At 45.3% G+C, this 15,898-nt stretch overlaps 1 protein-coding gene across 10 annotated transcripts in view; it reads right to left on the reverse strand.

Annotated features, from left to right (window-relative positions):
* Nucleotides 1-4,409: 4,409 nt before the first annotated feature.
* The window catches only part of FBXW12 (F-box and WD repeat domain containing 12), a 68,490-nt gene continuing 57,001 nt past the window's right edge, over nt 4,410-15,898 (reverse strand). For all 10 annotated transcript variants that reach the window (XM_040628876.1, XM_040628877.1, XM_040628873.1 and 7 more), the window contains 4 exons: nt 15,320-15,530; nt 14,686-14,864; nt 14,480-14,613; nt 4,410-7,433 (listed from right to left, as the gene is read on the reverse strand). In XM_040628876.1, coding sequence (XP_040484810.1) covers nt 7,334-7,433; nt 14,480-14,613; nt 14,686-14,864; nt 15,320-15,530 — 624 coding nt within the window. In that variant the 3' untranslated portion in view covers nt 4,410-7,333. The remainder of the gene's footprint in view (nt 7,434-14,479; nt 14,614-14,685; nt 14,865-15,319; nt 15,531-15,898) is intronic.

The following is a 15,898-nucleotide window of genomic DNA, read 5'->3' on the forward strand; positions in this document are numbered from 1 at the left end:
TGGTTTCCAGCTTCCGGGGATCCCTCCCCCCACACTCCATGACCTGCTGCCCCTTGGGAAGTGCTGCACAGTCCACCTGAAGGGCCTCAGAAACCGCAGCTCCTTGGAGCTGATCGGCCTCCTCGCCCCTGCAGGCTGGGGGGGTTGCTGGGTGTGCAAATAGGGACCCAAGGGAGACTCGAGCTGCACGCTGTGTAAGACGTGTTCGTCCCAGGGCAGAAGAATCCAGCGCGGGCAGGGCATAGACCCGGTGCAGAGATGCAGGAGGCCACCTGTGTTCCTTACACTCACCCTCCTCCCTGCTCCCAGCCCCGCTTGCTGACCTGGAGTCAAGGCAGCAGTGCTCATCATTACGTTTGTGTGTGTGTGTGTGTGTGTGTGTGTGTGTGTGTGTGTGTGTGGCATTGGGGGCAGGCAGAAGCTCTGGCCCCAAGAAAGATGCCTGGTGGAAAGCCCCATGGACTTGGAGCTCTAGGACTGGGTTAGGGCCTGGCCCTGGGGACCACCTTGGGACGGTCGCCCCAGGTTCTGTAAGATGTGGGTCCCTAAGCACCTTTCCAGAGGGACGTCTTGTGAGCAGTATCACTGGAGGAGGTAGGGCCCTGGAGACCCTGAGGGCTAGGAGAGCCTGCAGGACACAAGTCAGCCCTCCGTGGCCCAGAGAGCCAGGCCCGACTTGGTGGAGGGTGAGCCGGAGTCCGCCCGATGCCTTGTTGGAGGAGGACGGGAAGGGGAAGGTGTACCACCCCTCACCCTGGCCTCCTCGCTCTGCCCCCCGGGCAGCCCAGCCTAAAAGAGGTTTCTCGACTTCTCATGCCCAGGTTCCTGCCTGGGGTCTCCCTGGATTCAGGCTCCAGGCGATGCAGGAAGGCCCTGCCTTTGCCCTCTGTCTTGCCAGCACCCCCACCTGTACCCTCGCAAGTGAGAAGTGCTGCTGTGGCACTGTCCACTGATTGGGGGCTAGGCTGGGGGAGGCATAGAGGGTGTCTTTTCCTGGGCAGGGGGAGGTTGAATCCATCCGGAGGGAGTGACTTGCTCAAGATCACCCAGTGAGGAGGACTAGAACCAGCTTCTCCGGACTCCCAGATGGGAACCTTGGACTCCTGCTGCTCCGTGCTGCCCGGGTTCAACTTCCTACCCTGCCCTGGCCCGTGGGGGAGCAGTGCTCAGGTTCCCTGTGCCGCCTCCTGCACCCCCGTGTCCCCAGCTCTGTTATTGGACCAGGTCCTTGGGTCTCTCGGGGCACCTGCCAGGCCCGTGTTCTCTGTTTCTTGGACATCATTCAGTCTTGGTTTCCCATCTGCTCCCCTGCTTCTTGCCTCCAGTGGTTGCGTCCATTTCTCCTGTTTTGTTTGTTTGTTTTGTTTTTTTTCATTCCTATATTTGAAGGGAGTCATATTTAGGATTTTTAAATCTTTGTGTTAAAGTTTTTATTTTTTTAATTTTTAAAGATTTTATTTATTTGACAGAGACACAGCCAGCGAGAGAGGGAACACAAGCAGGGGGAGTGGGAGAGGAAGAAGCAGGCTCCCAGTGGAGGAGCCCAATGCGGGGCTCGATCCCAGGACCCTGGGATCAGGACCTGAGCCGAAGGCAGACGCCCAATGACTGAGCCACCCAGGCACCCCTGAAGTTTTTTTTTTATTTTTAATTGAACTGTAGTGGACATATTAAATTAGTTTCAGGCGTGCAACATAGAGATTCAGCAATTATACACATTATGAAATGCTCACCACGGTAAATATATTACAATATTACTATTTCCTGTGCCATGTTTTCATCCCCATGACTTATAATTGTAAGTTTGTACCTCTTACTCCCCTTCACCCACTTTGCCCATCCTCCTCACCCCCTTCCCCTTATTAGGCAACCACCAGTTTGTTCTGTGTTTATGAGTGTTTCTCATTTTTGTTCATTTTTTTAGATTGCACATGTAAGTGGACTCATACGGTATTTGTCTTTATCTGACTTATTTCACTGAGCATAATAACATCTAGATCCATCCCCGTTGTTGCAAATGGTAAGATTTCATTCTTTTTTTTATGGCAAATAATCTGTTGTGTGTACATGTGTCTGTGTGTCTATGTGCAGGCGTACACACACACACACACACACACACACACACACACACACCACGTCTCTATCTGCTCATCCGTCCATGGGCAGAGGCTGCTTCCATGTCTTGGCTACTGTAAATCTTGCGGCAATAAACATAGGGATGCGTAGCTTTCTGAGTTAGCATTTTTGTTTTCTTCAGGTAAGTGCCCAGAAGTGGAATTAAGGCATCTTATAGTATTTCTGTTTCCAATTTTTTGAAGAAGCTTCAGACTGTCTTCCAGATTACCTTCCACCGACAGCGGGAAGGAAGGGGTTCCCTTTCCTCCACATCCTCACCAACACTTGTTGTTTCTTGTCTTTTTGATTCTAGCCATTCTGACATGTGGGCGGGGGTAGCTTACGGTGATTTCGATTTGAATAACGACGTGGAGCATCTTTTCATGTGTCTGTTGGCCATCTGGGTGTCTGTCTTCTTTGGAAAAATGTCTATTCAGGTCCTCTGCCCGTTTTTTAAATTAGATCGTTTTTTTGGTGTTGAGTTGTAGAACTTCTTTTGTTTTGGATATTCTTTGCATATCTTATAAATTTTACTATTTTGAATATTAACCCCTTATCGGAGGTATCATTTGCAGCTCTCTTCTCTCAGTTGGTAGGTTGCCTTTCTATTTTGTTGATGGTTTTCTTCACTGTGCAAAAGCTTTTTAGTTGGATGTAGCCTCACTTGTGTATTTTTGCTCGTTTCCCTGGCCTGAGGAGACAGAGCTAGACAAATGCTGCTAAGGCTGATGTCCAAGAGCTTTCTGGGCCTCGGCGGTCGGGTTACATCTCTTGCTGGGTGGTACCCATTGTACGGACGCACCGAGAAGATCTTTTCACCAGTTGAAGGACGTTTGGGTTGTTTCCAGTTTGGGGTGATTATGAATACAGTTGCTGTAAGCATTTATATACAGGCTTTTGTGTGATCAGTTTTCATTTCTCTTGGGTAAGTACTTAGAAGTGGGATTGCTGGGTGATATGCTAAGTGCGTGTTTTATTTCATAAGGAATTGCCCAGCTCTTCACAAAAACGGCTGTAGCATTTTGCATTTCCGCCGGCAGTATCATGGGGCTCTGGTTGCGGCATGTCCTCGAGCTCCTGGCATTGTCCGTCTCGCCACCTGCCCCCTCCCATCTGACGGGTGTGCACTGGTGTCTCACTGCGGTTTTAATGTAGATTTCCTTCGTGGCCGGTGACGTGGCACACCGCATGAACTTGTTGGCCTCTGTGTATCCTCTTCGGTGAGGTTCACGTCTCTCCCCCACTTGTAATTGGGTTGTTTTCTTGTTGAGTTTTAAGAGTTCTTTATCTATTTGGGATGTAGGTCTCTCAGGGCTCAAAGGATTTGGGGGCTCATCATGGAAAAAACCAGAAGAGGCAGTAACACACACACGCTTTACTGAGAGGGGCTTGGAGAGTGTTCTGTGGAGAGGAAGTTCCTCATCTCACAAGATTGTCTGGAAGCTTGTGGCACAGGGGCGACCCTCCAGGAGGGGAGGACGGCAAGGGTACTCTGGGAGAGAGGAGGAGATGGGAGCAGGCGGCTTCTGTGCCTAGGTGTGCGTGTGGGGTGGGGGGCTCTGGGTCAGATAGCCCCCGATACTGCAGCAGCCTGGCACCTGTAGTCACAGGGCTCTGGCCTAGCAGTGGGTAGGAGCTGTCAGGTGAGCCTTCGGTGGGGGTGGGAAAAGCAGACAGGCTCTAAATGGCTAAAACTCTGCTTGTTTGGGTCATTTCAAAAATAATGTGTTCAAATTTGAATTTGGCACCAGTTGGCTTTTAAGGTAACGGGTCTTGTGCCCGTTTTTAGAGCCAGTGAGAAAGCATCCCTAGGATCGAGAATCCTAGAGAGGATTCTCTATAGGATTCCCTATAAAGTCACAAACTAGGATTTCAAAACCCTTTTTTTGGAGCCAGTCTGCCCATTTAGTGGTAGAGAGCCAGGAGAATTGATCCAAAAAGGAAAAGATTCTGATTTATCTGTTTAGTTCGCAGACCAATATTACGGCGCCTTTGGCGTGGGTCCCTTACTCTGTAAAATTTGGCGAGTGGTGTTCACCCACAGGCAGGAGGATGTGCTAACAGGCACTAGACACCCCCACCCCCATGAGCCATGTGGGGCTAGGGTGACTGGCCACTGAACGTGTGGTCGCACTGGTAAAGGTTGAAGGAAAAGACGCGACCACAGAGTAGGGGGTTAAAGTCGAAGGTCATCTGCTGGGGGGCCTCTGTTGGTCTCCTGGGAATCACCCATATGCTGGTACCCCATTCAGGGCAATCAGTTCTGTTAAATAACAAAAATTCAACCAAGTCAATTTTAAAGGTCCGAGGGGCTTTATTAATCCATTTGTGAATTGGGCAGCATCTCCATCTAGCAAGTAAAGGGGAGCTCCAAAGGGCTACAGAAGAGGAAAAGCTTTTAAAGATGGGGGGGGGGGAGAAGGAGATTATTAGCAAAGAATTCATTGTTTTAGGCCAGGTTGCGCTCCTAAGGGGAACAGAAGGGGTCGAGCAGTCAATCTCATAGTGCTGACCAGGAAAGTCCCATGTGGACTGGGTAAAGGTGACATTTCGGGGGGGCTGAAACTGCAGCTAGGTTAAGGTCCCAAGTCCACCAACCAAGACCTAATACCTAACCTAAGGGACACCATGTGGGGCCTTGGTTTCCTTTTTCACAGATCTCCTGGGTGTCAGGAGCAGGTCCAGTTGGCTCCAGTGCCTGTAACGGAGTGAAGTACACGAGAGAGGATGCCTCGCTCTCTCTGGTAAAGTCCTTACTAACTAGAACGTGTTAGTCAAATCTATAACCACTTGAACGTATCCATTCAGGCAATGATACCTGGTAGAGGAGTTCTAGCAAGAGGAGTAGCCCTGTTCAGTTCTCTGCAGCTGTAGCAAGCCCCCACCCAGTAGCCGTGGCTTTCAGCACAGGCAGCCCAGGGAACCAAAAGAAGGGGTGGGGGGGGGGGTCAGCACCCCTTCTGTAACTAAGCTCGGCCAGCACCCTGCAGGTGCAGGTAGGGGAAGTGAACTCTTCCCAGCAGTGGTGCCGCCCACGAGCTTCCGGTGGCTGAGACAGAAACAAAACCTGGCCTGGACTTGCGAGCATAGGTCGAAAGTGGACTGCCAGCGCCCTGTTCACAAAAAGGAGGGGCGAAAACACCACTAAGTGTATTATTTCTGTGGCTTCTCGAATGCTTTTCACCACAAACCCAAATTACAGTAGTTGCTTTATTAAACCTTGGTCAAATTACCTTAATGGGTGTGTGACCTCTGTCTAGTCTTGGGACCTTGACTGATGTCAACTCCACCCCCAAGGAGAGTATGGTTATAGTTAGGAATTCTCTGGAGAGAGTGGTTTCTCCGTTTTTAATCCACCCAAACCTGAAGCTGAGAGAGGCAGCTCTCCCCATCATCCTTCTCCAGTGGGGAGGCTTCCCTTCAGTTTACCTACAAGGAAAGGACTGTTACTTTTCTGAGGGTCCCGGACCTTGCAAATCTGTGAGCCAACCTCTGCTTTGGCAGGGGCCCTGTGTTCCATCGTGGAGTTCTTTAAAATTCTAGGAATAAGGCATGCAGCATTTCTTCACTTTTCCGGATTTACCCTTTTTCTTCATTCCTCAACTTAGAAGGGTTCCCTTCATTTCTGGCCCCTTCACCATAGACTTTAAGGTTTTCTTTTGCATTTGCAGTTTTGAACAATGTTTGGTGCTGTGTGTAGAAAGTTTCCTCTGCCTAGCTTGACCACCTTTTTCTGGAAAATGAAAGCCCAACAGCAATTCAGTTTTGTCTCTAAAGTATTCAGAAATCACAGGCCCCGTGGGATCCTATTTACTCCCGTTTCCTCGGACAAATTACGTGCTTTGTGCTCATGCACGTATAGTCCGCAGATTTTTGCCTCTGTCGCCTCTTCCGCCTGCGTGTCCTCTGCCACATATTCCCTTTGTCACAGAGATTAGAGCCTCCTGGGCTTTCCTTAGTCACCATGGCTACATTTTGTTTTTTTTTTTTTTTTTAATGGAGGTAAAATTGGTATAGGACATGATACTCATGCCGGGTGTAGGCCAGGGCTACTTCTAAATCACTTTTCTAAATGACACGAAAGAGGATCTTTAAAAAAACATAGATCTATAAAATATAGTTTTTTCTTTGTTAAAAAAAATATTTGGGTTAGATCCTGCAGCTGTCTGTGTGACTTGACACTTGGACTTTCCACCCTGTGTTAGAATGTATTCCTCCTCACGGACCCTGATTCAAACCTGCGACTGTCCCAGAACCGTCACGTGCTGTGTACAATGACGCTCCTGTCAGCTTCTCCACCCAGCCTTGTCCATCTCCAGGGACCCTCCACTGACTTCATCTTCCTGGTCACAGCCTCAAGTCTGTTTTGAGGAAGAGGGACTGGTGGGCACTCTAACAGCCCAGAAACCCACACAGCTCCTTGGAGAAATCTCCCATTGAGATCACATCCTCATGGGAGAACTGTGTCCCCCCCTCATGTCCTCTTTCTTCCAGTCCTCCTCTCAGAGCCAGAACAGCAGACCCATAGGTCTTAGGCTTGATGTATTAGTACTCTCTCCCCAAACTCTGAATCCTGAACCAGGGATGCAACCTAGGGGGCAGTTCTCTGTCATGTCCGGTGGCTGTGAGGATATGCACAGTGAAACTTCCATGTGATTTAGCTTTCGCTATATTTCCTAGTCCTCTCGAGTATTTTTTATTACCATCTACATTCTGAGTCGCTTCTAGCTACCGTCAAGTATTAACGTCTATGTTTTTCTAATACATTTATGTTTTGCTTACATTTTAGAGAACACTAATACAGATGACCTTGACTTCTACAATTTTTTTTAAGTAGGCTCCGCGCCCATTATGGGGCTCGAACTCACAACCCTGAGATGAAGAGTTGCTGCTCTACCAGCTGAGCCAGGCGCCCCCGATGCCTTCACCTGTAAACCAGCCTCAATCCTAAGTCACTCTTTCTCCTGTTATAGGCTCGCCTTGAATTGAGTTGTGTGACCAGTTATATTTTGCTGCCTTAGTATTCTAGACTCTTCCTGCTGGCGAGGACAAAGGACGGGTTGCTCCTGCCAGCTGTACGGCGCCGGATCTGTAGTAGCTGTTAGTGAAATCTGCTTCTTTCCTAATATCACTAAAATAATCATTCTGGGTTTGCAAACAGAATTCTCTTTACTACATTGAGGGAGATGATGCAAAGTTAATTCCATTAGTTTCCACGTTACATATGCAAAGAATACATGACCAGAATGCTGGATTCCCGAATTCTTGACATCACACATACTATGCTCATATTATCACAGATTGCTTTGGAGACATAGCTGCCAAGAGAAAAAACAAGATCATCAGTGGACAAACGGGAAAGTAGTGATAGCCGTTGTTGAGAATACTAAATTTGAACCCGACAAAGATATGAATATTCTTCCCAAATCAACTGGTCCTTTGGTCACTGAAGCTATTCTGAGATTTGGTTTTGATGCACAGATCTGACAGGTCTGCTGATTATGAATTGCAAGAGCAGCGATCCCAACCTGCTGAGAGAGCACTGCCAGAATTCGCACGATAATCTAGCAAATCAGAGACATTATTTAATAATGCTGAGGGGATATTTTTTAAAGATTTGTTTTATTCATTAGAGAGAGAGAGAGAGAGAGAGAGAGTGCTAGCGAGAGCAGGGGAGGGCCAGAAGGAGAAGGAGAAGCAGACTCTCTGCTGAGCAGAGAATCCGATGCAGGGCTCGATCCCAGGACCCCAAGATCATGACCTGAGCTGCATGCAGATGCTTAACCAACTGAGCCACCCAGGCGCCCTGAGAGACAATATTTTTATTTTAAAATAGGATTCTGCTCCCTTTGATTATGCCCGCCCTCTTCCGGGCGAATCCCTAAGAGGCCATGCCCCCTCCCCACGGGGGTGATGTAGAGCTTGTGGGGCATGGCCCTGTCAACCATTCTCATCATGTATTAATGAGGTGATACTCCTACCCCTCTTCTCCAGGAGTCCAGAACTGTCGGGGTAGAGTTCTGGTGACCATCCCTGCCTTGTACTAACCCAAGCAAAGGTGGTGCCTTTACCCCTCCCCTGCAAAGACTGAGTCGAGCCCTGTTGACCATTTCCTCCCTGCACTAAGATGAGTGGAGGTGGCCCTCCTTCCTCTTTCTCTTCAAGCACTGCAGAGACAAGTAATAGCTAAAAACTCCTCAAATGTGGTAAACCTACAGATTGAAAAAGCTGATCAAACGCAAGCAGGTTAAATTCAAGGAAATCTACATCAAAAACAATAAATTTCTGGAAACTAAAGACAGAAAATAACTTGAAATCAGCCTGAGAAAAATGACAGTTTTATCTATAGAAGAACAACACCTCTAATGACAGTGGATCTCTCACTGGATACCATAGAAACCAGAAGGAAATAACACAACATCTCCCAAACGCTGAAATAAGTTAATACACCAGTGAAGAGACCAATCTTGGCACAATGTGCATAAAAATCACGACCCAATTAGATGCTGTCTACAGGAAAACCACTTCAATTATAAGAAGTAGGCTGGAAATAAAATGAATGGAAAACAATGTCACATACAAACATTAATCAAGAGGGAGCAGGAATAGCTAAATTAATAACAGGTAAAGTAGACCTCACAGCAAAGAAAATTGCCAAGGATAAGGAGAGACATTACACAAACATAAGAGGGCCAACTAAGCAAGAAGTCGTAATACTAAACGTATATGTACCAAGTAACAGAGCTGCAAGATACATGAAATAAAAACTGATAGAATTTAAAGGAAAAAGATTCCACATTTATAGTCAGAAAATTCAACAATCTCCTCTCATAATTGATAGAACCACTAGATCAAAGGTCAGAAAGGGTACGAAGAACTGAAACAGATCATCAACAAAGCGGTGCCATTGCTATTCCATCCGACAAGAGCAGGGTACACATTCAAACATTCACCAACATCCACTATGCCCCAGGTCATAAAGCCAAGTTTGACAGACATAGAAGGACGAACATATGGAGTAGGCGCTCTATAATTGATTCAAACTAGAAATCAACAAGATAGTAATAAAATATCCAAACACTTGAAAAATAAACACACTTTTGAATAATCCATGGGTCTTTTCTCCTGAAACTAATATTACATTATATGTTGACTAACTGGAATTTAAATAAAAACTGGAAAATAATTAGTCAATCCATGGGTCAAAGGGGAAAAGGGAAATTAAAAAGTATATGGAGGGGCGCCTGGGTGGCTCAGTCGGTTAAGTGTCTGCCTTTGGCTCAGGTCATGATCCCAGGGCTCTGGGATCGAGTCCCTCTCCCTCTGCCACTCCCCCTGCTTGTGTTCTCTCTCTCTCTCTCTCTCTCTCTCTCTCAAATAAAAACTTTTTAAAAAAGTATATGAAACTAAGTGAAAATGAAAATACGATCAGTTGGAATTTGTAAGTTGCAGCCAAAGCAGTGCTTAGTGAGGAATTTAGAGCATCAGATGCTAATATTTAAAAAGAGAGGTCTTGAGATGCGTGGGTGACCAACTCTTAGTTTCGGCTCTGGTTGTGATGATATCAGGGTTGTTGGAGCAGGCCTGTGTTGGGCTCCACACTCAGGAGGGGGTCTGCTTGAGATTCTCTTTTTTTCTCCCTCTGCCCCTCCCATGGCTCACTCATGCACTCTCTCTCTCAAAAAAAAAAAAAAAAAAGTCTCAAAGCAATAATCTGAGTTTCTACCTCAAAAATTAGAAAACAAAATAAACCAAAGCAAGAAGGAAGAAAATAAAAGAGCAGAGATGAAACTAAGAAAAAAGACAAAAGAAAAGCTATTTATTTGAAAAGATAATTAAAAGTGATAAACCTCTATTAAGACTGACAAAGAGGGTCACCTGGGTGCCTCAGCTGGTTAAGCATCTGCCTTTGGCTCAGGTTATGATACCTGAGTCCCAGGATCGAGCCTCCCATCAGGTTCCCTGCTCAGAGGGCAGTCTGCTTCTCCCTCTGCCCCTCGTCCCACTCTCATGCTCTCCTTCTCTCTCTCAAATAAATAAAACCATATTTTATATATATATATATATATATCCAGTGTTAGGAGTAAAGGAGTCGAAATCACCAGACTCTGCATATATGTAAAAGACTGAAAGAAACAAGTTACATGAAATGACTAATTCCTGGAAACCACGAACTACCAGAACTCAGCATAAAAGAGATCATCTGAATGGTGCTATAACCATTAAAGAACTCATAGTTGGGGCACCTGGGTGGCTCAGTTGGTTGAGCATCTGTCTTGCACTCAGGTCTTGATCCCAGGGTCCTGGGATCCAGTCCTGAGTCGGGCTCCCTGCTCAGCAGGGAGTCTGCTTCTCCCTCTCCCTCTCTCCCTGCTCATGCATGCTCACTCTCTCTCTAATCAATAAAATCTTAAAAAGAAAAATCAATCACTGTAATTTGTCTTATTAACAATCTAAAAAGGAAAAATCATATGCTCATAGTAATTGACGCAGGAAAAGCATTGGCAAAATTAAACATCTATTGATGATAAAAACCCTCAGCAAACCAGGACTAGAATGGAACTTCCTCAACATAGTAAAGGGCAACTACGAGAACATACAGTGAATATCATAATGGTGAAAGACCCAACACTTCCTATAAAAAGCAAGGATATCTGCTGTCCACTCCAATGTTGTTACTGAAGGTTATTATTATTATTAAGTAAACTCCACACTCAACGTGGGGCTTGAACTCACGATCCCAAGATTAAGGGCCTCATGCTCTACCAACTGAGCCAGCCAGGCACCCCTGCTATTGAAAGTTATATCCAATGCAATAAGTCAAGAACAAGGAATAAAAGACCTATGGATTGGAAAGCAAGGGGAGAAAAACTGTCTCTGTTGACAGATGACATGATTGTATACATGGAAAATCACAAAATATCTATAGACAATAAGAGCTATTTGAATAATAGTTTAGCAAGATTGCAGGATATAAAATTAGTATTTTAAAAGTCAATCATTTCTACATACTACTAGTGAAAAATTGAAAACTGAAGACATTACTGTTACAGCACTCAAACCACTAAATACTTAGGTAGAGTCTTACCAAATCTTTGCAAAATCTGTGCCTGAAAACTAGAACACTTGATAAAATAGGGAAGATGTAAATAAATTGAGAGACATAAGGTTCACTGATAAAGATGCCATTTTCTTCCCAGATTTGTAGACCCAATAGAATTCCAGTAGAAACTCCAGCAGAATTTTTTGTGTGTCTGACTAGGATTCTAATTTTTTTTAATTTATTTAATCTCTATACCCAACTTGGGGCTCAAACTCATGACCCCGACCGAGATCAAGGTTGCACGCTCTTCTGACTGAGCCAGCCAGGAGCCCCTAATTCTATTTTTTTAATTCCCTTAAGTAACCTCCAAGACCAATGTGGGACTCAACCTCACCACCCCAAGATCAAGAGTCACATGCTTCACAGACTGAGCCAGCCAGGCGCCTCCCCGGCAGAATTTGTATAGACATTTACAAACTTATTCTAAAATATGTGTAGAAAAACAAAAAGCAAACATAAAATATGTAGAAAACAAGGGAACCAGAATAGCCAAAGTAATTTTGCAAAAGAAAAAAGTGGAGGACTCATATCATCAGATTTTAAAATTTCAATGAAGTTACACTTTCAAAGTAGTGTGTTATTATAGAAAGGATAGACACATTGGTCCTTGGAACAAAAGAATCTTGAAATTAACATACATACATTATACATATATATATATAGAGAGAGAGAGAGAGTCAATTTTTGGCAAAGATGTAAAGGGAATTCAGTGGAAAAAGAATGGGTTTCCCCTCCCCCACAAATGGTGCTGAATAAATACCTGTATTAAAAAAAAAAAAAAAGAAAGAAAAAAAGGAAACCTTGATCCATATCTTATCCTATATAAAATTTAATTCAAAATGGATAACAGACTAAAACATAAAATCTCAAACTATACAATTTTTATAAAAACAAAGGGGAAAACCTTAGTGACCTTGGGTTAGGCAAAGATTTCTTAGATATAACATCCAGAGCCCAATCATTTTAGAAGAAAAGTTGGAGATTCACCAAAATAAGGACACCTGCTCTTTGGAAGACACTGTTAGAGTAGAAAGACAAACCACGAAGTGGGAGAAAATATTTGCAAATCCTTATCTGATAAAAAATTTATATTCCAAATATATAAAGAACTATCAAAACTAGATATTAATAAACAACAACCCAACTAAAAAATGTACACAGTGCTTCACCAAAGAAGATATCTGGATGGCAAATAAGCAAATGAAAAGCCGCCTGACATCATTAGGGAAATACACAACACAACTCTAATAAGAGCACACTACACACGTATTAGAATGTAAACTAAATAAACAAAACAAAACCAGAACAAGACCAAGTGGGAATGCGAAAACGTATAGCCCCCTAGGAAAGGGTTTGGCAGTTTCTTATAAAATCAAACATCGTGTGCCCCGACAGTTCCACTCGTAGGTAAATACGAAAACATGTTCATCCCAAGCTAGAATCAACATAAATGACCCTCAGCTGGCGAGCTGATGGACCGGGGCCCAGCTACACGACAGGGCACTGACCACTAAGCGGCAAAAGGGAGGGCGCTCCCCATACACTCGACAAGGGTGAATCTCAGAACCACCACGCTCACTGAAAGAAGCGAGACACAAAAGGAATATGTACTGTCTAATTCCATTTACATAAAAGTTTAGAAAATTTAAACTAATCAATAAGGACAGAAAGCAGATCAGTGGTTGCCTGGTGTGGGGATGGAAGGAGGGACAGCCTGCAATGGAGCCTAAGAAAACTTTGGGGATGATGGAAATATTCTGCGGTTTGAGTGTACTTCTGATTAAAAAGACTACGGTTCTGTCAAAACTCAGACTGTGCTGGATAACTGGATTCTATTTGGGGAAGACTAAATTTCTTTGCATTGTTAAAAAATTAGACAGATAAAACCATAATGCTACATAGTTTGGACTATGTGATATGAAGGGGAAGTATTTAAAATTATTGAGAGGCGCCTGGGTGGCTCAGCTGGTCAAGCATCCTGACTCTTGATTTCAGTTCAGGTCCTGATCTCAGGGTCAAGATCAAGCTCTGAGCCTGGCTCCCCTGTCAGTGGGGAGTCTACTTCTCTCTCTCTCTCTCTCTCTCACACCCCCCTCCTTTCGCACCTCCCCCTACTTGTGCTCTCTAAAATAAACGAATCTCAAAAAAATTTTTTTTAATTATTGAAAGGAGAAAAGCATTTATGACTTAGAGTAGGCTAAGATTTATTAGATATGATAAAGAGCAAAAAATAAAATCTGCTAAGCATAATTATATATCAGTTATATACAATTAAAAATTTTTTTGCCTCCATAACCCTGGAAATAATTTATCCGAACATAGAGATCCTGATTACAGCTGCACAATACTCCATGATGTGGATATGTCATAGTAATTTAAACAATCTCTTATGTTTAGGCAGTTAGAGAGTTTCCAGCATTTGGCAATCACAACTCATGTTGCAATAAACAGCCAACGAATTTCTAATTGGTGGAGGTTGACTGTCAAATCCCTGCTAGTGGTACCGGCAGCTTGAAGAATACATATTTTGTATTTTGTTAGATCTTGCCAAAAGTAAACATTATAAGGACAAGCCAGGACGTATATAAAGGACAAGACCTCTATGGATACTATGGAAAATCTCAAGAAAAACAATGAAGGCAAGCAATCTACAAGAAAACTAAAATGGAGATAAAAACAGCTCACTAAAGAAGCACCCCGGGGGCAGCCAGGTGGCTCAGTCGGTTAAGCGTCTGCCTTCGGCTCAGGTCATGATCCCGGGGTCCTGGTGTGGAGCCCCGCATCGGGCTCCCTGCTCAGTGGGGAACCTGCTTCTCCCTCTGCCTCTGCCCCCTTGCTCATGCTCTCTCTCTCAGATAAATAAAATTGTAAAAAAAAAAAAAAAAGAAAAAAAGAAAGAAAGAAAGAAAGAAAGAAGAAAAGAAAAAAGAAAAGCGACCCAAATGACTAATGAACTCAAAAAAAGGTATAAACCTTGCAAGTAGAGACAGGATATTGAGGATAGAAATGTTCCATATTCTGCTGTGGGCAAACAAGTGGGGGCCCTTTTGGAAAGCCTTTTGCAATGTACTGCAAGGGCCGTGAACATATTCCAAGGACTAGCAATTCTCTTTTTGGACATAAGTTTGTTTATGGAGATATATATATATATATATCTCCTCAAAAAAATTTTTTTAAAAAACCTCACTTATTATCCCTTCATTTTTTTATATGGAAATTTGCAATCTTTAAGGAAAGGTCAGGTCACAAAGCAGGGCTTACCAGCTCGGCGCCGGGTCATTCCCCACGTGCTCCAGGTGACAGCAGCTCTTGAGGTGCGGGTAACGGCCTTCCTCGTCCCACATGTACAGATGCAGAGAGTCATCCGTGGAGGTGGTGAGGACGTGCACCGGATCCTTCAAAGGACACCCGGGGTGAGTGGCCCAGAGTCCAAGCAAAGAGCGGCGGGCGGGGAGGCTCATACCTACCACCCACAAGTTGCCGATGGTCCTCTGGTGGTCCTCAAATCGTTGCAGCAGGTGGCCACTGATGGTGAAGAGGAATAAGGACGGCCCACTCTCGAAGACAACCGTATTTCCGTCCCCGACGCCCATCCAGATAGGACTCTCCATATGAAGCGGCAACAGGAAAGTTGCAATCTGGCGGGCTGTGTTTGTGTGAAACACACACGCACGTGCAGGCAAACTGCGGATCCTTTAGCCAGCAGGAGAGCTTTACACCGAGTGAAAACACACACTCCCTGCTTTCATGGGACCTCAGTCTGGTGAGGAAAACGAAGGGTAGGCCAGCGACAAATACACTGCACAGACCACAGTAACGGGTGCCCGGACCCAGGAGCGGGCGGGGCGGTGGACGGGAACAGCTCAGGCATGGAGGAGGCATTGGGACCCAGGCCCTAAGGCAGGATGGGAATCTAGACAGACCTGCCCAAGAGCGGGGTGGAGTGGAGTGGAGGTCAGAGCACGGGCGTGAGAGGCACGCAGGCAGGGGTTAGCCCCCAGCTAAAGAAATCCCCCGCCCCCCTTCCACAGAGTTATAGCTCCCAAAGAATGCATGCGTGGAAGGGACTAGAAACCGTGTCTCTGGTGTGGCACAGCCTACCCTGCATGTCTGTTTGGTCCCCCGTCCTCTTAGCCATTAGCTCAAAGGTGGTAAATCCCGTCTTCTTGCAAGAGCCTCTTCGGTACATCACCGTGATCCTGCTTGTCCTCCTTGGGGCCCAGCAGGCTCTGCAGCATGATGAAAACGGGATGGAGAGCGACAGAGGGCTTTTGCCTTCTGACGGTTTCAGCAAGCTCTCTGTGAGAAACACCTATGGAGAGATTATTGCACATGTAGTCGGGTGAAAGGAGAATTTACAGCACGTCAGGACAGGAGCGACTCCAGAAAAGCCTCCTTAAAAGTCCTGGTTTTCTGGGACGCCTGACTGGCTCAGTCAACAGAGCATGTGACTCTTGATCTCAGGGTCATGAGTTCAAGCCCTACATTGGGCATGGAGCCTACTTAAACAAAACAAAACAAAACAAAAATCCTTGCTTTGTAGCCAAAGCTTTATTCTGAATCTTAGGAACACTGAGTATTCCCTGCTTGTCATCTGACATCCAAGGACTGTCTTCCTCTCCTGCCTGTCACGGTCACGCCTAGAGCAAAGTCCCCAAAGCTGCTCTTCTGGCATGCCGC

This window comes from Ursus maritimus, unplaced genomic scaffold (assembly GCF_017311325.1).
Source record: "Ursus maritimus isolate PB19 unplaced genomic scaffold, ASM1731132v1 scaffold_14, whole genome shotgun sequence".
Classification (NCBI taxonomy): Eukaryota; Metazoa; Chordata; class Mammalia; order Carnivora; family Ursidae; genus Ursus; species Ursus maritimus.